This window comes from Tribolium castaneum, chromosome 7 (assembly GCF_031307605.1).
Source record: "Tribolium castaneum strain GA2 chromosome 7, icTriCast1.1, whole genome shotgun sequence".
Taxonomy (NCBI): Eukaryota; Metazoa; Arthropoda; class Insecta; order Coleoptera; family Tenebrionidae; genus Tribolium; species Tribolium castaneum.
In genome coordinates this window covers 759,459-782,948 of record NC_087400.1, presented here as the reverse complement: position 1 = coordinate 782,948, position 23,490 = coordinate 759,459, and the positions used below count along the sequence as shown (strand labels likewise).

Genomic DNA, 23,490 nt, shown 5'->3' with positions numbered 1-23,490 from the left:
TGCTTTGTTCCCTACATTCTGCTTTTAGCAGGATGGTGTGGTAGAGCAGGGCTATTCTTGGAGGTGGTGGGGCCTCACCCGGTAAGGAGTCCACGTAAACTGATAGCACCTCCGTAGTTGCTTCGTTAGTCGCTCTGATACCTCGTGTCGTGTCTGCTGGTTCAGAGAACTCCTAGTTAACACCCTCGGTAAGTCCCCATTTTTTCCACAAAAAAATACCACACCACAAAAATAAAACTTTATCACAAAAAAAATCAAAGATGATTATTTTTATTTAAATTGGAGCGAATTATTACGTCAATTCAGCGGCCAATTTCGCCTTATTTGGGCATGTATTACAAGGTCGCCGCTTGCTGTGATCGCGCTGTACTTGAATGGAAATAAATTTTCGGAAAATTTATTGTTTAGATTAAGACAATGTTTGTTTCAAACAGAAACCTTCAGTTAGTCACGATTTTTCAAACAAGTCCATTGACATTGAAAGCAATGATTTTAGTCCATAATTTCTTATCTCGATCAATGACTCAGCGACCATATGGTCACACGCACTTGTCTTCAATTTTTAATCCAGCATGAATTTTCCAGCGCGTAAGATAAAAAAAATCCGCCACCATGGACGCGATCAAGAAGAAAATGCAAGCGATGAAGCTTGAAAAAGACAACGCTTTGGACAGGGCCATCTTCAACGAGCAACAAGCCAAAGATGCCAATCTTCGCGCCGAAAAAGTAATTTTTTCCGGAATTTTTTTTTTTTTTTGGTTGTGACTAAAAGTTGCATTCCAGCTTGAAGAGGAAGCTCGTACTCTTCAAAAGAAGATCCAGACCATTGAGAACGAGCTCGACCAAACCCAGGAACAACTCACCCAAGTCAATGGAAAGCTGGAGGAGAAGGAAAAGGCGCTCCAAACTGTAAGTTTTGTGTTGTTATGTTGGCGGAATTTTATTGCGTAAAGAATACCAACATTGTTTGTTGGCAACGAATGGACGGATATTTTGGGAATGTTTATAATTAAAACGCGAATAAAACGCAAATAGGAGCCGCCCTACGTCAATGAATGATGGATGGTTCGGTTTAAACAAACTGAGAAGCGGAATTTTTTAACGGTTTACATTTGGACACGAGTTAAATAAATTGCCAAAAAAGTATCTTACGGTTGATTTTAAGCAATTAAAATCATTCATGTGAAATTTAAAGGTTTTACTGTATGGAAAAAAATATTCTCATAAATGTTTATTTTTAAATTTTTTAATTTTAAATTTTTTTTATTTTTTTTTTATTTTTTTTTGTTTTATTTTTTACAGTTTTAGACAGTTTATTCACTCACTGCTCAGTACGTTGTTAAAAAACGTGTGTAAATCCTAGTCATATTTTAAAATATCTGGAGTTACAAACTAATTTTGTTAATTTATTTACTTTGCATTATCTTTTAAGTTTTTTTTTTTAATTTTACAATAAATAATAACTATTCCATAGCGCATTGATAAGTAATTAGTAAATTGACCGTCATTTTTTTTAATTAAAAAAAAATCAAAATATATCAAAAAATGTGCTAAGTTATTTTTATTCTTGATCGTTGATCAAAGTGTACTGTGATCTCGATTGTTAGACGACGTTGCCACATATAATTCATTAAATTCGTTATTAATTTATCAAAAACTATCATGAGATCGAAAATGTACTCAATCAGAGCAAGCCTTGAAAGTGAAGTGTAACTTTAGCCACATATTTTTTTGGGTAAAATTAGGTTAAGATAATATAGCTTTAACAGTACGGCCGTAAATAAATGGTTAAATTGTGGCTAAAGTTCCGCAGGCACAGCTTGCTCTAATTCAGAATGATTTCGGTCTCATAGTATAGTATATAGTTTTTTTTTACTATTTTTTCTTTTCTGTGTAGGCATTTCTCTACCAGATACTATTTTTTACTTATTATTTAAATAAATTTCTGGTGGATAAATAATAAGAAAATGCCAAATGAATAGACATACAGGGTAATTCACGGAAAATAGAGTGCTTTGCAAAGTTAAATACAAAACAATATCAATAATATTCTACGTACAATTTTAAATAAATTAATTTGAAAAAAACAAACTTTTGATGCAGAGATTTATTACAGGTCAGAGGTCACTTGGATCTTAAATTGAAAAATGTATTTCATTTTTTTGAAAGAATACATTTTCCTTTTGACCTTCATTATTAGTAGCAGAGACGGATTTTGAATAATTTTAAGGAGAAAAGTTTATTTTTGCCTTTTTAATTAAAAAAAAACTGTGAGAATTGGCAAAAAATGCAATATTTTTGACTCAAAAGTTTACATAAACGCTTAAACAAATGAAAAAATCGTTCAAGTCCGCCTATCTTGGAAGAATTTTCAGTTGTTTTTTGACGAATTTTTAATAAGTGTTTGCAAATGCGGCAAAATAACTAAAAAAATACAGAAATAACTTTCATTCGCCTTTTTTTCGGTTTATTTTTGAAACCGCACAGGAAATCATTGACAAAATTGAGGAAATCATGAAAAATTATCTTGAAAAATTGGGCGAAATTTTGATGAAATCAGTGGAAATCGGAGGAAATCCTCGTTTTTGACTCAACAATTAAAGAATTTTCAGCTCAGTTTAGCAACATTTTGGACAAGACTGAGCTTTTAATCTCAGAAAGGTGCCAAAATGTTCAAAAAATTAAAACTTCTTTGCTGTACTTACTTAATGTTTAGCTCCAGTTTGTCGCATTTTTAGAGGAAAACCCTTAAAACTGGAAAATTGTCTTAAAAATATTCTCTGTTTTTAAACTTCTTGTAATAATTGAAAAAAAAAGGAAAAAATGTTGGAAAATTTATTATAAAAAAATCTGAGGCAACAAAGAAGTTAATATATAAGTTCCCTAGAATATAATATAAGTTATCTCGAAAACTACAGCTGATAGAAAAAAATCTGTTGGCAGTTTTAGAATCAGCGTCCAACAATTACCAAACTGCACTCGTTAGAGGGGTTAGTCACGTGGCTGCCTAAACCCAATCAAAAGAATGCACAGCTTACTCAATAATTTCGAAAAATCTTGTAATTGGTCATTGACAGTCACATGACCATCTTTGCCACGTATGATTTCAAATTCCCCGTATTGTTAGCAAATAGGTCGTTTAAAAAAAGAAACCGAGAGTTTCTGCGCTCCAAAAATACCACTCGCCTGCCCTACATTTCCGACCGTACAAATAAAAACCCATCACGAGTTGCATTTGCAATAATTGTGCCGAAACCGCCTTAAAAACCACGAAAAACCTTCCACGTGTCCTCACCGCGGGGGCCTCGCTTCTAAAAATACCCGAAACTTGATACATTTCCAAATATGGCGCGCTAGCCCCTTGTGACGTCACGGCCTGTATTGTTGGTTGCGTGCATCGTCCGATGGCGCCACAGTCGTCGCTTTCGCTCAGTCCACCCAGTGCAACCAAAATGGCTGCGTCTCAATTCCAACTGCTCAAGCCCCCCAAGTGACGATGTCTCAAAGGGCCGGCCCGGGCAACCCGAGGAAGAGGGGCCACCAACACCACCCTCGCAACGACAGCACCCGCAGGCGGGCCGCCCTGGACCACGCGCCGCCACTGAGCCCCTACAGTGCCGCAGCGCCAAGTGATACCCCATGTGATGTAGAAATTAAGAGTCTCAAAGATGAACACAACGAGAAAATCAAGGACATGGCGACGGTGTTCCGCCCCGCCGCCGAGGGCTCCAGCCACAGCGACCAGGAGGAGCTGGACCCCGAGATCGAGGAGCTGGCCAGGCTGCGCTGCACGTCGGAGCGGACGGAGGTCGTCGCCGAGCGGGAGACCAGGAGGCGCGGCAGGCGATGTGCCGACTATCCGGGGCTGGCCTTCAGCTCCATCTTCAGCTCCGACACCCTCATCAAGTTCTCCATCATCAGGAACGAGCTGCACAACATCATGAACACGCAGTTGAAAAGGGTAGGTCAGGGGGCCGGGGTTCCCCGCTCGAGAAGGCAAAAAAAAGCAATTTAATTTCGTGGTCATGGTCTGGCGCAGACCGGAAAAATTATTACCAGAGTTAATCAATTCATTTATGATTCAAGAGCAAATATTTTTTGAGTGATATGGAGGTTTGCTTATCACACGTGATGATGTGGCGGAAAGTTTTATTTTCTTGGACCCAGTCTGGGGTTATTTATTACAATTTTGTTCAAATAAACGGGAAAGGGAAGTTGGTACACAGTGTTTGGCGTACAGTTCATTCACTGATTATTTTGATGACGGGGCGGATATTGGGGGAAGCACCTAACCTAAGGATATTCAAAATTTCAGTCATGCATTTTAATGATTGTTCAAATCAGTAAAAATGCCAACATCGCATTTTACCAAATTATTTTTACAAGTAATGTTATTTTAATATGCAAATAAAATTTCCAAATAAACATGATAAAACACGGATTCTTATTTTATTTAGATTAAATTATTCTTACCATTGCGAATTAATGAACAAAATTGAAGATTTATTAAATTTGTACTATATGCTGATATGGTTTCTTGTTGCAAAATAAAATAACGTACAAATTAAAACACAGTTTAACAGTTTTTTAACGAGATAACTTAAAATTTCGTAAAAACAAATGAAAAAAAACTTAAGGTCATTTTGATAGGTCAAAAAGTTGACCTTTGGTTTATTACTTAATTGATGCGAAATAATTATTTAAAGATCAAATTTTAATTCGAGACATTTGGCAAATTAAAGTCGAATTAGTCTAATTCGGAATTAAATTTGAATTTATTTTAAGAATAATTTTAAAGAAACCTTGGTCTAATAATATGAAAATTTCAAAAGTTTATTTTGTAAAATAATTATTATCTCATTTTATTATGAAATTTTCTTCTACTTCATCCAATTACTACATTAAAAACAGTCGTTTCTATTAAATTTAACTTTCATTGGTGAAACCGGGCTTTAATTAGATTGGTTGTTATTGACAGCTGACACGATCACGTGACCCACATTCACGTCCTGACAAACAAAGAAATGTGTGTGACTGGAATTTAAAGGTCACATGACTACCCCAAGAAGTCTAAATATGCATTAGATTGTGTTGAAAGATTGACAAAGTTAGTTGACGGCAGCTTTTTTCGTAGTTTTTTTTTTATTATTTCAATTGCTCTGAACAAAGAAATTTCATTCTTTACATTATTTATTTTTATCAGTTGGCTATGAAACATACAATTGTCCCTGCGGTTATAGCTTTTAAATATTATTACGTACAAACTCCAATAACTGAAACTTCTCTAACTTGCTGAAACACCCTGTATACACAAAGTAAATAATTTGTTATGTTGTCAGTGCTTGCAAATAATAATAATCATTCAAGAAAATATAAATTACCAAAAAACTGTCACCTCAAGTTATTAGTGGTGCGATAAACAATTGGGTTAAAAACAATTGAAATAAGTACATGACTGTTGGTAACAATTATAGTGTCTTTATCACATATTATCAGGCAGTAAAAGTGATAATATGGTGATGTAGACAATAAAATAACAAAAACATGATGTTTCGCGTTAATTGGGCATTTTTTTACAGAGAATTTAATAATGTTACCAGCGATTTTTTAAATCATTCGTTTAGCTGTAATAACATAAAGTTGTATTTTTTGAAATGAGAATCATAGTTGGCTGACATTTTCGAAAAGCTTATTTTTTTCTGAACTCAAAACAATATAAATATAGTTTGATATTTTTATAAATTTTTGATAAAAAATATATTTAAAATACTTGAAAGTAGTTGGCCATGGAAAAATTATTTCGCATAAAAGGTGTGAATAATCTAAAAATTTTGTGAACGGTTATTAAAGTAAAAAATGTGAAATTATAAAAATAAGTTAAAGTTATTTTCAATTGAACAAATATACGAGCGTCGCAGATTTTAATTACATAAAAATGTGCAGACAATTGCAAACGATGTGTCACTACCACTTGATGCCACTTTTTTATGATTTAGTGCAATGGAGGTGACGTTGATAATCTTGTGTATTTTTTTACCGCAGATGGAATTTGATTTTGGTGTTTGGATTGACATTTTTTTGTAAAATAAAATTTTATTGATACGCAATCATACAATTAATAAGATTTTTCTTCTTCCGACATTTCTTGTTTAAAATTGGAAAATAGAATGACAACGTAAGCTTGCCATTTTAAATATAAAAACAAATAATTTTTATTAATTGCAAAAATTTGATCTAATAAAAATTTATTATGCTGTTTTTGAATTAATTAGGGTTTAAAAAATCATTAAATTATAAATACTTGTTGGGTAATACAATTTTCATAGTTTTAATTAAAAATACAAATTTTTTTCATGGCCTACTATAAAGAAAAAGCGAAATGTTTTGTTTTTTCCTAAATATTTAAAATTAATGTATTACACAAATAGACATATCAAATCAGAAAAAAATAAGCTTTTCGAAAATGTCATAGCCCTTCTATGATTCCTACTTAAAAAAATACAACTTTATGTTATTACAGTTAAACGAATGGTTGAAAAAAATCGCTGATAAGATTATTAAATTCTCTGAAAAAAAGTGCCTTTATAATGTCTTTATTTCAAATGTGTATCTTTTATAATAAGAAAGATATGATTTTTTTAAGATTTCGCTAAAATGTCAAGTCGGAAACAAAAGACGATAGCGAGATGTTAGATAGATTTTTGGAATTTTTTATAGCTAAAATAATAAACAACTGAAGTATTAATGTGTTTGTATCGAGGTTTATTGTAATAAAAAATTAATCACAGTTTAAATATTCTGAAGCTTGTTAATTATTATGAACTTTCTTTGTTCCAATGCAAAGTTCTTACACCGGGTGACTATTTAATGTGAACATTGGCAGGTTTTACTTTTTATTATTCAGAATATCTCGGTCACAGTCCACTTTGATCAATTGATATTTCTGTTCCACCCTTTATAATAAGAATAATTAAAGAACAGATGACCACTAGATAAATTTGCTTATGACTTCGTTTAATGAGCTGATAGGGGAATCACATGTGTGTGGAACATTTGTACTTTGACATTTCTGATTAGATATTTAACAAAGTAATTATTTTTTAACCAACTGTTCTGGAATCTCCATTTTTGCTCGTCCTGTTCTCGCGTCCGTTATCATATAACCGTCCTCACACCCTACTTTACATTTTCTGATAATCGCGACTTTGCTTTGCGGTTGACCTTTTTAGGTCATTTCCTACTTTACAGTTGCAAAAATGTCGTCATTCACCTAAATAACCGACAAGAATTTAACATTGCATTGCAGTAATAATAACAACAATAGAAATATTTGAATATTTTTAAGCTGACTCACACGTGGCGCACCTAAAAACTGCCAGTATTTTAAGAAAGACTCAATTACAAGTAATCAATTAATTGAGTTTGAAACGAAAAAATTGAAATCTGTTTACACAGCCAAGAGATTTACAGCGTTTACATAATTCATCGAATTCCATGACCTTATTAGCGCAATCGCTTTGATGCCTTATATGTAAACGAGTCCACCGACAAAAACGCCAAATGTCCGAATTTCCCATTGGTGCGCACCCATTTCCGCCTTTTTTTCAAACTCGAGCTCGTCCCGAAACAATTAACAATCGATTTCCGCTCAGTGGCTTGAAATCGTTGGTACTTTTCGAGACAGGTGGTTGGTACGCGTGAGTCAGCGCCATCTTGCCGGCTCGCCCAGTTGTTCGAAGTCGGTGTCGGTGCGTGGTAATCGGGTCGGAGTTAGTGGTTTTTTTCGTAATTTTGTTAAAAAAATCGTAAAAATGACGACGAATATACAGCAGGGGTCTTTATTAGACGTGCTTAAGAAAAAAATGCGGCAAACGAAGGAGGAAATGGAGCGCTACAAGGACGAGTGCGAGGAATATAACAAACGACTTCATGCGGAATGTATGCGACGAGAGGAAGTAAGCATAACGGACCTTTTTGTAAAAATTGCGATAAAACGACCGGTTTTTGCGAGAAAATCGCAAAATTTTTGTGGGTTTTGACACGAGAGCAGAGGCGACTGGGATCGATATGCGACTTCGTCATCACTAACTCAAGTGGTTATAAAATAACTTGTTATGTCACTAATTGTGATTTTCTAACGGTTGGACGACTCCCACGTGGTTACTTTCGTTTTTTACGGTTTGGTTTAATTCAATTTGATAATGGTTTAATCGAGTAGGCGACTGAGATCTTTGATTTTCATTTGTTAAGACGGCTGGAATGTGAATGACGTTATGGTGGCTGATCTTTATTTATTTATTTTTTTTGCTGACTTGATTCTACAAAGTTGTTTATTTTAACTCAATATTGGAATGTAAACCAATCTATTGATACTGATACTGTCATACTATAAGTGATCTTGTCAAAGGTGGCTGGTTACCAAGTTTGGTAATATGTACTGGAGATATTTTTTTTTATTTACATGTGTGTGGTACTGATACTGATAACTGATAATTGATAATAGTGTCGGAAACTATTTTTTTTCTTTCATGTTCTATCTTGATGTCACCTTCAAACCTTAACAAAGGATAACATTTAATGCACAATGTTTGCCTTATTTGTTTTGCTATCTTTAAAATGTTGCATTTGGTGTTTGTTTATTTAAAAAAAATAATAAACAAATGCACAGTTATGTCATTGATGCATTGAGAAATACAAAGTGTTCAAAAATGGTTATTCATCAAGTCACCTATGAAATTTGAACCTAATGTGCCGCTTAATTTAAATTGTGAATGCCGTCAAAATAATACAAAAGTACAAATCAAGGCAAACCTTAAATTTGAAACAACTTTGCCGAAAAATGCAAAAAAAGGGAATAAAATGCTAATTCAAAGATTTGACAGAGATGACAGTTATAATAGTCATTTTAACGAATTCCATAGCCGACTTGATGAACAACCATTTTTGAACACATTGTATGAATTCAGTTAAGTTTTTTTGAAAAAAAGAATAGGAATATTAAAATGTATAGAATTATTCAGTGTTGCCAACTTAATTTAAAAAACTTAGGTCACTTTGCTTAATAATGACTTTCTGAAACAATAAGTTATTAATGTTAGTATACAAAATGCAAGCAGTGGTTTTTTTTTGTTTAAATAAATTATTAAATTTTATCTTTTGAGTTATTAAAAAAATCAAGTTAGCCTTGTATTTTCAAAATAAATGATGATAGAATGTACTAACTGTTTTCCAAATTTTATCTGTTAAACCGTTCTGAAAATATTTAGCTGTATCCATACTTTTTCCAGAAATCGTAAAGTTGTGTGAAACACCCTGTATGTCAAAAAATGGTGCATTGTTTCGTAATAATAAAAAAGGCAGTTTTGCTAAAATTTCGTTAACTTTTATTTGAAAATTTAACTAATTGTTTAAAATTCTAATGGTAAGTAAGTGTTATTAGCAATATTTAGAAAATAAAGTACATACTATTAATTAACCCTGTATGTCAACGAGTAATAATCTCATCTAAATCATCGTTTACTATTAAATTAATTTTTTCATTATTTTTTATATTGTTTTGTTTTTTTATTAATTTTTTTCATTATTATTACGAACGAAATTAAATGTTTTTGGGGAAAAGAACAGTTCTGTTGTTTTGGCTCCAGTAAGCAGCGTTTTCATTTTTCATTTATATTCTTTTTATGATGTAGTATTTAAATATTAATTGAGTTTTGTTCCGGTCAAGACTCTTGATTTCACGCACGCTTCGAGCAAAATAATTGGTGCAGATAATCATATATTTAAATTAATTACACGTTGTCAATATATACTGAAATTTTTCGTCGATTTATCACAACGAAATTATCGTTCTAGTCGATTTCCCGTTATAAAAAGTGACTCACTTTACTCCGTCAAGTTTCCATAAAAAGAGTCACTTTCGGAAAAAAAGACCAAAAATTTACAAATCACCTCTGAATGACGGTCACCGAACTGTGTAAACTTTGTGGCCGTTTTTAGGGTGGAGTTTTTGAAAACTTGAAGTTTGAATGGGAAAAGAGAGGATGTGACGGTGTATTTCCTTCCTGTTCTTTTTGTTGTCAAAGGCATTGACGTAACAAATGACTATTGTTTACATTGTTTTCGCGATTAATTCACCACGAAAATTCGACTCGGGAGTCGATAGCGGATGTCATAAGTGATTCGTGAAAATGCGTCATCGGTTTTTCATTGGAAAATGACAAACATTACGAGGTTTTTCTTGCTTCCAGGCTGAATCAGAAGTAGCTGCCCTCAACCGTCGCATCCAGTTGTTGGAGGAAGATTTGGAGCGTTCGGAAGAGCGTCTGGCCACCGCCACCGCCAAACTGGCCGAAGCTTCCGCCGCCGCCGATGAGAGCGAAAGGTTTGTTTCGGCTGAAAAACGGAAAATCATTTGCCGACTAACCAATCGGTCAAGCGAAATTCGATTGTAAAAAAGTCAAAAAATAGCAAAAATTTTTGGGAGATAAATGACAGAAAAATTATTTTATCAGGGATTTAACTTTTGTATTTTTTTGGCACACCTGTTTGCAGCTTTAGACTGAAATTGCAAGGTAACAATGGGGGCAGAATTGAAGAAAGAACAGGATTTATACATGAGAAGTTTGAGAGAATAACACGCTTGCATTAAATAAAATATTTTAGATTAATAATTACGGAAATCCTTAATTAAAACACTGGTGGCAGGAAAAAATTACTTAACCAAACGTGTAAATTGAATAGAACCAAACGTGACGATCGAAAGGAAAGTTTGTGTTAAATTTGCTTTCTTTCACTCGATTGAATAACTGGCTGTTTAATTTTTTTTTCCAATTTTATAATCTTGGTTTTTTTGTTCGATGATTTTTATGAGATTGTAGTTTTGAAATTGCACTTTAAAATGCTATCATATTTTTCTTCAATGAGATAATATTAATACTGAGAAAATAAATAAAGTAATCACAATGTTTGATACAAGATAAGAATGTTATTACAAAGCCTTGACTTTTATTCAGATAATTATAATTAATTTTTTTAATCAGATTCTAACTAATTTATTGGTTTGTGCTCATCGTTAGTTTTCCAAAAACAATACATATGTATTTTTTCTCATTTTGGGATTATTTTTATCTGATAAAAAAAAGGAAAAATTTTATCCAAATTTCATGTAAAAAAATGAACAAGTCATCTGCAATATGTCAAAAATAAATCAAAAACATTCTGTATATCTTTAATAAGAAAGTATTATGTCCAGAACTATTATACGATATTTTATACATATTTTAGTTAAAGTAACTGTTACAAAGTTACGATTTTTCAAAAAAAAAATACAACAAAATTAATACTATTGACTGTTTCAACCTTTAATAAATTGAGTTTAAAATATTTAAAATGAGGTATCAACTGACCTGTGACATAATGGTTTAATTTAAGAGCAACAACTAATTGTTTATCTTAAAAAAATAATTTACAATTTTTTTATCTAAAGATTCGTAAGACTTTGTTCTCTATGTATGTATTTTTTTAGGATTTTTCTATCTGATCTTTTAATTAAATGTAATTAATTAAGGGTGAAATTGAAATTTAATTCAGAATTAAATGCCATTTATTAAATTAAATTTAAATTTAAAGTTGGAAATACGAAAATATTAATAATAATAATATTAAGGGTCTTTATTGAATAAAATTAAACAATAATGAACAGATGGGGAGACGAAGTCTCAACCAATCTCAAAGAAAAATTAACAGAAAATATAAAATAATAAAAAATATAAATATAAGCAGTATAGAAATGAAAATAAATTTAGAAAATCTAAGAAGAAAAACCATTCCTATTCTCTTAAGAAATTTTAAAGTCCTAATAAATTCTAGTGTTGATTCTAAAACAACAATGCGTAATGATTTTAACAATTTTTTTTGTACCAAAAGTACGTGTGCCATTTAAATTTTTACGCATGTTTTACAAACAAAAATATTTAAACATCAGCTGATCTAAAATTTTTAATTATAAGAAATTGTACGAAACAGCTGAAAAAATCAAAACGGGTAGAGAATAATATACAGGGTGTTCAAAAACCGGCGCACCAACTCAATGGTATGTAGTAGAGAAATGCTTACTTATGAAGGTAAAAAAATCTATCCATTGATAAAGAACGAATTTTAGATAAATGGTAAACAATAAAAATAAATTATTTTTGAAACGGTTTCCTAGAAAATAATACCCAGTGTTGGCACATCTACAAATTGTGATTTTTTGATTATTTTTTTTAATTAAAAAAAATGCCAAGGACTGATAGTGAATTTAAAAATAATAATTGATCATTGTGTTACGAAACGATTACTTAAACAGTAAAAAATAACGAAAACTGAAGAAATTAAGAAAATAAGTTTGTTTTTGGAATTTTTTCAAAATTTTTTCCGTAATCTACACTTGCTTGCCAGTCTTTGAGCACTCTGTATTTAACAGCAAACGCTGAATTCTGTGCAATTGTTATTTTTCGAGATAAAGTGAAAAAATATAGTTTTAGTAAACTACAATTTTAGATTTTTTGATTAATTTTTATTTTTTAAATTCAAAAAAAATGCTAAGGATTCATAGTAAATTTAAAAATAATAATTGATTATTGTGTTACGAAACGATTACTTAAACAGTAAAAATAACGAAAACTGAAGAAGTTAAGAAAATAAGTTTGTTTTTGGAATTTTTTCAAAATTTTTTCCGTAATCTACACTTGCTTGCCAGTCTTTGAGCACTCTGTATTTAACAGCAAATGCTGAATTCTATGCCATTATTATTTTTCGAGATAAAGTGAAAAAATACAGTTTTAGTAAACTACAATTTTAGATTTTTTGATTAATTTTTATTTTTTAAATTCAAAAAAAAAATGCTAAGGACTGATAATAAATTTAAAAATAATAATTGATCATTGTGTTACGAAACGATTACTTAAACAGTAAAAAATAACAAAAACTGAAGAAGTTAAGAAAAAAGTTCGTTGCTCCAGTTTTTTTTAAATATGATTTTCTGAATTTTTTCAATTTTTTTTCCGTAATCTACACTTGCTTGCCAGCACTCTGAGCTCTCTGGATTTAACAGCAAACGCTGAATTCTGTGCAATTGTTATTTTTCGAGATAAAGTGAAAAAATATAGTTTTAGTAAACTACAAATTTAGATTTTTTGATTAATTTTTATTTTTTAAATTCAAAAAAAATGCTAAGGACTGGCAATAAATTTAAAAATAATAATTGATCATTGTGTTACGAAACGATTACTTAAACAGTAAAAAATAACAAAAACTGAAGAAGTTAAGAAAAAAGTTCGTTGCTCCAGTTTTTTTTAAATATGATTTTCTGAATTTTTTCAATTTTTTTTCCGTAATCTACACTTGCTTGCCAGCACTCTGAGCTCTCTGGATTTAACAGCAAACGCTGAATTCTGTGCAATTGTTATTTTTCGAGATAAAGTGAAAAAATATAGTTTTAGTAAACTACAAATTTAGATTTTTTGATTAATTTTTATTTTTTAAATTCAAAAAAAATGCTAAGGACTGGCAATAAATTTAAAAATAATAATTGATCATTGTGTTACGAAACGATTACTTAAACAGTAAAAAATAACAAAAACTGAAGAAGTTAAGAAAAAAGTTCGTTGCTCCAGTTTTTTTTAAATATGATTTTCTGAATTTTTTCAATTTTTTTTCCGTAATCTACACTTGCTTGCCAGCACTCTGAGCACTCTGGATTTAACAGCAAACGCTGAATTCTGTGCAATTGTTATTTTTCGAGATAAAGTGAAAAAATACAGTTTTAGTAAACTACAATTTTAGATTTTTTGATTAATTTTAATTTTTTAAATTCAAAAAAAATGCTAAGGACTCATAGTGAATTTAAAAATAATAATTGATCATTGTGTTAGGAAACGATTATCTAAACAGTAAAAATAACGAAAACTGAAGAAGTTAAGAAAAAAGTTCGTTGTTCCAGATTTTTTTAAATGATTTTCGGAATTTTTTCCGTAATCTACACTTGCTTGCCAGTTTTTGAGCACTTTGTATTTAACAGCAAACGCTGAATTCTGTGCAATTATTTTTTTTTCGAGATATAGTCAAAAAAATATAGTTTTAGGAGCCTCACTTTGTAGATTTTTAATCAGTATTGGAGCTCATTATTAGAGTAGGACAAAAAAGCAGACAATAATAGCTTTAATTTCAGATTGTATTTGATTTACAATCCTAGCAAATTTTTCATCGTTTTTCACTTGTTATTTGTTTGATTCCTGGTCTGCGCTTTTTTTTGCGCTTTTATCCACAATTCCGTGAAATTGTGAACACTCCAAAACCAAGCAATGAATTAAATTTATCGTTATTTAAACACATTTATCAGCTATTTAATCTTTTAGGCATTTGTTTGTCGAGCTATTGAACTAATTACGCCTGGAATGCAATCGTTCCGCTTAACTACGTAACTGTATTTTTACCACAAACGAGTAATTAGCATGTAGTTAACGAGGTATTAAAACCTGCTTTAAATCACACATTCATTCAGTTTTTACAATCGAATTTCGACCGCATCGTGTCAACAATCCTATTAACCAAACGCAATCACACGTAGGATACGCAAAGCCTTAGAAAACCGAACCAACATGGAGGACGATCGAGTAGGCATCTTGGAAACCCAACTGTCTCAAGCTAAACTCATAGCCGAGGAAGCCGACAAAAAATACGAAGAGGTACTTCCTCTTTTTCTAAAAAACACCACTTGAAAGTTTGGAAAGCGGCAACGATTTCCAGATTTTCAGCAAAGTTAGGGCTTTAGGGACCGTTAGGTTTTGCAGGCAATCCCGGCACGTGCACCATTTTTCCTCAAATTTCCTGTGTGTTTTTTTGACGATGTTTGATGTAAATTTATTCGTTAGGCAACGCAAGGTTCTCGAGAACCGCTCCCTCGCCGATGAAGAGCGCATGGACGCCCTCGAGAATCAGCTGAAGGAGGCCCGATTCTTGGCTGAAGAAGCCGATAAAAAATACGATGAGGTGTATTATAATTTGACTTAGCGTTTTTGCAGTGTTTATACTGATTTTGAGGCTCTACTAATCAGTGCTACCACCACAAAAGTGTTGTTTGCTAGAATTTGACACCATGGAACTACACATTTAATTTGATCAGATTTCAATTCGCGGAAATGTGTCCGAGTGGTTTGTGCGTTTGTGATCAGTGGTTCTAAAGGTGCGATCCGTCCAAAACGAAGGGGTTAGGGGTAGTGGTTAGAGGAAAAATGTATAATTGTACAATATTTTGTTATGTAATTATTACTGTAACTAGTGTTTAATTTTTTTTTTTCTCTTGTATTTACCAAACTTTCGAATATTGGGAATCAAAATTTTGTGCCTGGAATGTTGTGAACTGACTTTTTTGATACGAACTGACGATGAGTGTTGGCCTCCTAGGGCTTGTGGCTACAGTTAGATGAGTATGTTCCATGGTGATCATGCATGTGTTTCACCTAATTGCAGATTTTCCACGATTTTTTTTATGCAGATCGGTGGAAGATTTGCCGAATAAGTTAGACTTAAAAATGTTAAAACTATTTTTGTGTGACATTCCAACTAAATGTTTCGGAAATTTTCTAACAAGTTTGGTAATTTTTAAGATGGTTGTTATTTTTACATTTGGGGAAGAGTAAAAAGGGAATCGGAAGTGCGTTTTTTATTTTTTTCCTTCGAAAACTTTTTTGTTGTACACAGACTGACTCAAAAGTAACGCACAAAATTCATCTTTTTTATGTTATTTTTCAAAAAATTGTTCATGCTAAATATACAAAAAAATGTAATAAACAATTGAACAATTGCCAGTTATAAAATATGTCAAGATGAAAAAGATAATGCCCATTATGTTTAGTTATCAATATTTTTTTATTTTTTTATATTTTATTTATTTTTAGCATAAACAAAAATGTCGGTTATCATTTAAAAAAATAAGAATTACGTCACAACTTAAAAACGAATGACATTACAAATGTCACTTTAAAAAAATTAAATAGATCTAAAATATGAAAAATGATAATAACAAAGATAAAAATTTTGTGCATTACTTTGGTTTGTGTGAATAAAATTAGAAATTAATTTTTTTTTTGTTTTAAACATGGTCGTAATAATTGTCAAATTTTTGTAACCTATCTCACAAAGAGGATAAACTTTTGTTGGTTTTGATCAAAGATTTGTTTGAATTCGATGTTTTAATAAGTTAGGAAATTTCATGAAGAGTAAGTCAAGAATTTGGGAACTTATAATTGTTTTTCGTAGCCAACGGAGTAAACAAATTTACCTGGAAACTGCCAAAGATCTTGTATAATAATAATAATAATAATAATAACTTTTATGACATCGATTGTTCGAGACCTACTGAGGATACAAATTTTTTATGCAAATTTTATTTATTTTTTACTAAGAAAGTAGACATTTTTTGTGTTAATTAAACAATTAATTGTTTCATATCAAATTTTTTATATTTATTTTGGTACAGTTTTAATAGAAAATTTTATTTGAAATCGGTTTTCAAACCAAATGTGTAAATAAATTAATATCTGCTTGAAAACTATAAAAACAGTTCACTTTTTACAATTAGTTTTTTCTTTTAATTCATAAATATGTCTCCAGAGTTCTTTTTTTCACCTGAGATTGGTGGAACTAGAGATAGGACTTCAAAATTTTTAGTTTTTTCTAGCCAACGGAATAAACAAATTTACGTTATGATTATAAAACAGGCTGTATTTGTTGGTTATCGTCAGCTTATTTAATTTTGATTTTTTATGTAAAAAAAAACTTGAGTTTATTTTTGTTGGGACAAAAATTTGGGGGCCCAAGTAGCCATGAAAAGAAAACATTTTATTTCAGACTTACTTTAATAGTAGTTAATAGAGTTAATAGTTAATAAAGTTCTTTGTTAATAGAGTTCTTTTTTTCACCTGAGATTGGTGGAACTAGAGATAGGACTTCAAAATTTTTAGTTTTTTCTAGCCAACGGAATAAACAAATTTACGTTATGATTATAAAACAGGCTGTATTAGTTGGTTACCGTCAGCTTATTTAATTTTGATTTTTTAAGTAAAAAAAAACTTGAGTTAATTTTTGTTGGGAAAAAAATTTGGGGGCCCAAGTAGCCAAAAAAAGAAAACAATTTATTTCAGACTTATTTTAATAGTAGTTAATAGAGTTAATAGTTAATAATGTTCTTGGTTAATAGAGTTCTTTTTTTCACCTGAGACTGGTGGAACTAGGGATAGGACTTATTTACAGCTTACAGCTTATTTAATTTTGATTTTTTAAGTAGTAAAAAAAACTGAGTTTTTGTTGGGGAAAAAATTTGGAGGCCCAAGTAGCCATGAAAAAAAAAACAATTTATTTCAGACTTACTTTAATAGTTTTTTTTTTCACCTGAGACTGGTGGAACTAGAGATAGGATTTAAAAATTTTTAGTTTTTTCTAGCCAACGGAGTAAACGAATTTTCGTTACGATTATGAAACAGGATTAGTTGGCTATCGTCAGCTTACTTAAGTAGTAAAAAAAACTTTGTTTTTGTTGGGAAAAAATTTGGGGGCCCAAGTAGCCATGAAAAAAAAAACAATTTTTTTCAGACTTACTTTAATAAAATAATTTCACACCATCTTGTAAATTACCAGACGTTCGAAACGTCTTCACACCTTGCCTATAACCTGCCGACTGAATACCATTCACTTGAGCTCACAATTAACGAAAAAATCCTGTTTAAATTATGGAAACTTATTAAAATTAATATACAGGTAGCTCGTAAATTGGCCATGGTTGAAGCCGACTTGGAGCGAGCCGAAGAGCGTGCCGAAGCCGGAGAATCGTAGGTTTCCAGATTGTTGTGTTGCGTTTCAATGTGGCATGATCGCAATTGGCCGTGACCGTCGTGTTTTGTTTTTATACTAATTACTAACCGTTTTAAGTTAGCTAGTTTACTTAATAATTTATACTAAAATTCGAGAAAAGCGATTGAATAAAACAAATTAATCACTTTTCTCGTTTAAGTTTTTTTTTTTTTTTTTTTGTTAATGTTTTGCATGTGTGTGTCGTTTGTTAGGTTGCCCGCAAATTGGTTCTAATGGAACAAGATTTAGAACGTGCCGAAGAACGGGCCGAACAAAGCGAAAGGTAGGGTGGCTGTGCTTTTTTACTATTTTTTTTTTAAATAATTCTCTTATTAATAATTTTTCTGTTTGCAGCAAAATCGTAGAGCTTGAGGAGGAACTTCGCGTCGTTGGTAACAACCTGAAATCCCTTGAAGTGTCTGAAGAAAAGGTACATTATATTTTCGAACTTAATTTTTTTCAAATTTTTGCCACAACCAATTACATTTGATTTAATCATAGGCCAACCAGCGTGAAGAAGAATACAAAAATCAAATTAAGAACTTGACCACTCGCCTAAAGGAGGTACCGACATGTTTGGCGTTTGCCTCGTTGTCTAACCCCTTTAGTGTTTTTTTTTTCTTAATTTTGGCATGTTTACCACAAACGCCAACTAGATCATTCTAGTTCGCTTTTGTGCCATTGTTGTGTGTGTTTTTTTACTAAATGTTGTATTAACACAGGCCACTTTAAAAGAGGAAGAATATTCGGTGACGCTCAAACAGGTGGAACAACGATTAGCAGAGGTAATAAGTGGATGAAGGCAACAGAAATGTACAACTGGCATTAGCAAAGCGCTCTTTCTTAATGTTATTTTTTGTGTATATAGTTGGTGATCTTGGGGCTCGTCTCGACTTGTATTTTTTGTCTTGTTTGTTGTTTCTGTATATTTATTGATGCATGTGTTGTGTGCGCAGGCGGCTGTTACCAGAGAACATAGCGAGGATAAAATCCGTGCCATGTCTGATAAGCTGCGTGAAGTAAGTTCAGTAACCAAAAGGTTTTTGGTTGGCATTATGGTGGAAATTTTTATTGATTTGTCTTATGAAAAAATTTAGTCAATGAATGTTACAAATTTTTTCTTATAATTTCATATATAGTAGGCTATGCTTGTAAGTTGGCAACTTTATAAACAGCCTGCTTCGATCTTACGAACTTAATTTCGGTGTCATGGACCACTTTGATTATAAACATAATTGAACACCTTTTGTTTTTTTTTCGGGGGGGGGGGGAAGTTGTTAACTACTTAACAAGATAAAAAAGAAAGAATTTACTAAAATTCTGGAAAGAAAGTTGTTCTACAATAATAATTTTCTTTTAATTAAAATGTAAAATACAGTTATATTGTTATTTATACTTAGTTATATATTATACAAAGTCGCTAAAAAGTATGGATACAGTTAAATATTTTCAAAACGGTTTAACAAAAAAACTTGAAATTTGGGGAACAGTTAAAAGTGTTTAAATTCTATCATCTGAGAGCTTTTTCATATTTTTATCGTCATTTATTTTGAATATTCAAGGCTAACTTGATTTTTTCAAATGGCACGAAGGGTCAAATTTAATCATTTTTAAAAGAGCATTTTTTTCTGAATTCAATCATGTAACATAATACCCTCCTTTACTTTTATTAAAATGTAAAAAAATAATAATTCAAAAATTTTCTGGAATAGTAAAACTAAGTTAGCTTTGAAAATACTGTTATTAGCGATAGCTGTCACTTGTATATTAGCCAAAAATTAAACTTGGGTGCAATAATTAGTTTAATAATAGTACATTTAAGTAAAACTGAGCGAAAAAAATCTCATGTTGGTTTATCATAGAGACAGAAAGCCAAGAAGTTAGTGGAAATCAGTTTGAACATCGTTTGTAGCATAAAAATCAAGTATTCCGTGTTTAAAATTTCTTAATTAAAACGTTAAAAGTGTTATTTTAACAATCATTTTTAACTTTTATTTATTTTCTGGTTAATGAGCTAACGATAGATAAAGACAACATTTCCAAGGCTAACAAGATTTTACATTTTTCAAAATTTTCGATTTTTTTTAAGTTTCGATTAAATTAAGGTATGCATATGTTACACCATAGAACTCAGAAAAAAATACTCTTCTCAAAAATATTAAATTTGACCCTTGTTGCTATTTAAAAAAAATCAAGTTAGCCTTGTATCCGAAGAACAAATGCAAATAAAAATTTAATAAACATCTGAAACGATACAGTTTATATACTCATAAGCATATACCAAATTTTATAAGTTTTGATGAATAGTTTTTATAATATATAACTGTATATACTTTTTAGCGACCCTGTAAAGTTATATACTTAATAAGTTTTGGTATTCTAAACAAGGAAACATATGAAAACTGAAAGTGTTGCCAACTTGATTTTAAAGTTTTAAAAATACACCCAGAATTTTTATGATAGTCAATTTTACAGCAATTGACACTGCTACCAACCTATAAAATTGTACAAATTATGAATGTTTCAACAGTAACTTTAAAAACTAATTCACCGTTAAGTGCCAACATATTAAAAAAAAACTTTTAATCATTACAAAAATTGTATTTACTGAACTGTTCTAAGACTGTCTTTCTGGACCACTTCGTAGTTTACTTCTTCCATCATTGCTTTATCACTTTTCAAATTTTCTTGCACTTAGGGGCTTCCCGCTTTTCTTAATTGATATCTAGATTTGTACTTAAGGTGGGGGCACAATAATCTGATCACTTGTAAGTACCATTGCATGTTTAACGGAGTGCTTTTGTCCCAGCTCACTTACCCGTCCCCTGTTTTTTATTTATTTTTTTTAAACGAAACTGAAAGTTCAGTTTCGTTACCAAACCGAAACTAATTGTGATTTTTGTGTAGGCTGAAGCCCGTGCTGAGTTTGCTGAACGTTCCGTACAGAAACTGCAGAAGGAGGTCGACAGACTAGAAGGTGCGTTTCGCTTAAAACTAACACTTTCCCTCCCGTTTTTTTTTTTTTGGTTTTTTGTGTTGCCATTAACGCCTTAATTGCAGACGACCTCTTGGCCGAAAAGGAAAAGAACAAACTGTTATCGGACGAGATGGAAGCTACCTTGCATGATATCCAAAATATGTAAACCAATTCAGTACTACCAACATTCCTGCCTTGCATTCCCTCGGCGTTTTATTCCGGTGCTTATTGCAAAAAATAATCAATTAAATTTAGTGGGCACGATAAGCACAAGCAGGCATTTTTCATGTTGTTGATCTCTCGGTTCGTGGCAATATGATCAACACTGCCTTTCCAATATCAAATTTTGTACATTTTCAAGTCAGTCAGGTGTGGATGGAAGGACTCATTAATAATCATAGTGTATTATAATTAACTTTGTTAAAGAGCGGTTTTTGGGTTCAGGTAATCACTGGAAGTCGGTCCTTCCATTCACAGTCGCTTAAATCTTAATTTTTTACTGTAATGTTATTTCTTCTAGTATTATAAAGTAAATTTATATTTTAAAGTCTGTTTATCTCTAACTGCGATGTAAGCTAATGAGTATATGATGAAAAATGTTTTTTTAAGTTGATTTTGTTTTTTTTCCCGCATGACTTGACCGTTTCAGTGTGGATTAACCGAGCCAGTTGCGCTTTTGGTCGCACTTTTGTCACGGTTTTACTTGCAGATGAGCTCGTCGCCGAGAAGGAGCGCTACAAGGAAATCGGCGACGATTTGGACACGGCTTTCGTCGAACTTATCTTGTAAAGAATCAATCGTTTCTCTTCCAGCGACTCTGTCTTTTTATTTTGGTAATTGTGTTACGTGTTGTATGTACAGGAAGCAAAATATATTGAGTTACTGATCACCCTTTTTACCTTATTTTAACACTCTAACCGTACTAACATTTCCAGATGAACTTGTCGACGAGAAGACCAAATACAAAGCGATCGCCGACGAAATGGACCAAACTATGGCCGATTTGGCTGGATATTAAGTCTGTTTTTCCGACAAACTGCCGCTGAAACTGCCTAATTCGTTCAGATGCTCACGCAAGTCTGGCATCTTGCTTGGTGTTGGACTGCAACCGTTGGCTTTCGCGTTTTCAATGCACTCTCATTTAGCTAAGTTTGGGCAAGTCTTCGTTTTGCTTGTAGCCGGTTTTACAGTGTTACCACTAGGGCGAGTCGACAAGATTTAATACTCATATTTTTATTAACAATAAATGATTTTGGAATGGACTGTGTTTTGTATTTTTGGCCAAGGCTACGGAGGACTATGAGTTAGGAGGCGAATTGAGACGATTTTCTGAACCCTAAACCAATCCACTAAATACATGGAAAAAATGAAAAAACAGGCTGAGAAACACTGACTAGAATTTTTATAAAAAAAGATGACGTAAAATTAATTTATATCTAAAGTGTAGAAGATAGAAATATTAGAAAAACTATTCATTAAAACTTATTAAAATCTGGTATATGCTTAAGAGTATATAAATTGTATCGTTTCAGATGTTTATTAAATTTTTATCTCCATTTGTTCTTCGGATACAAGGCTAACTTGTTTTTTTTTTAAATAGCAACAAGGGTCAAATTTAATATTTTCGGGAAGAGCATTTTTTCTGAGTTCGATCGTATAACACATGCATACCTTGGTTTAATCGAAACTTAAAAAAAATCGAAAATTTTGAAAAATGTAAAATCTTGTTAGCCTTGGAAATGTTGTCTTTATCTATCGTTAGCTCATTAACCAAAAAATAAGTAAAAGCTAAAAATAATTGTTAAAATAACACTTTTAACGTTTTAATTAAGAAATTTTAAACACGGAATACTTGATTTTTATGCTACAAACGATGTTCAAACTGATTTCCACTAACTTCTTGGCTTTCTGTCTCCATGATAAACCAACATGAGATTTTTTTCGCTCAGTTTTACTTAAATGTACTATTATTAAACTAATTATTGCAGCCAAGTTTAATTTTTGGCTAATATTCAAGTGACAGGCATCGCTAATAACAGTATTTTCAAAGCCAACTTTGTTTTACTATTCCAGAAAATTTTTGAATTTTTATTTTTTTACATTTTAATAAAAGTAAAGGTAGTATCATGTTACATCATTGAATTCAGAAAAAAAATCTCTTTTGAAAATGAATAAATTTGACCCTTCGTGCCATTAAAAAAATCAAGTTGGCCTTGTATTTTCAAAATAAATGACGATAAAAATTTGAAAAAGCTCTCAGATGATAGAATTTAAACACTTTTAATTGTTCCCCAAATTTCAACGTTCCCAATTTTTGATTTCTGACCCAGTACGCCCCTGATAATCACCATAGCAACAGACGTTGCCATGGCAACCGACGATTGGTTAACTGAATTATTTAATTTTATTGCGTTTTTATTCCTCTATAACGTGTTTTAACTTCTTAATTAATGAAAAAACAGTAATTCAAATCGTTGGAAACACCGAAATGTTGATTAGTTTCCCCAAATCGCCAGGGTTTGTTTGTGGTTGTGTTGGCACTCTTGCCCCATCAATACCCACATAAACAAGTGTTTGTTTTATATTCTATATTAAAAAACTCGGCTTAATTGAGCACAATTGAG

General features: G+C 31.5%; 1 protein-coding gene across 13 annotated transcripts; it reads left to right on the top strand.

Moving 5' to 3' along the window:
- Nucleotides 1-27: 27 nt before the first annotated feature.
- Nucleotides 28-22,128, top strand: Tm1 (Tropomyosin 1). 13 transcript variants are annotated; one of them, XM_015984154.2, is made up of 10 exons: nucleotides 28-188; nucleotides 586-726; nucleotides 784-909; nucleotides 10,248-10,381; nucleotides 14,913-15,030; nucleotides 17,797-17,867; nucleotides 18,244-18,319; nucleotides 18,391-18,453; nucleotides 20,797-20,866; nucleotides 21,802-22,128. In XM_015984154.2, the coding sequence occupies exons 2-10, from the start codon at nucleotides 613-615 to the stop codon at nucleotides 21,882-21,884; spliced, it is 855 nt and encodes a 284-aa protein (XP_015839640.1). In that variant the 5' UTR covers nucleotides 28-188; nucleotides 586-612; the 3' UTR covers nucleotides 21,885-22,128. The 13 variants fall into 13 exon arrangements, with proteins under 13 accessions (XP_015839640.1, XP_008198924.1, XP_008198921.1 ...); XM_008200702.3 differs by lacking the exon at nucleotides 21,802-22,128 and adding an exon at nucleotides 21,576-21,755; XM_008200699.3 differs by lacking the exons at nucleotides 14,913-15,030; nucleotides 17,797-17,867; nucleotides 21,802-22,128 and adding exons at nucleotides 14,609-14,726; nucleotides 18,102-18,172; nucleotides 21,576-21,755.
- Nucleotides 22,129-23,490: the final 1,362 nt, after the last annotated feature.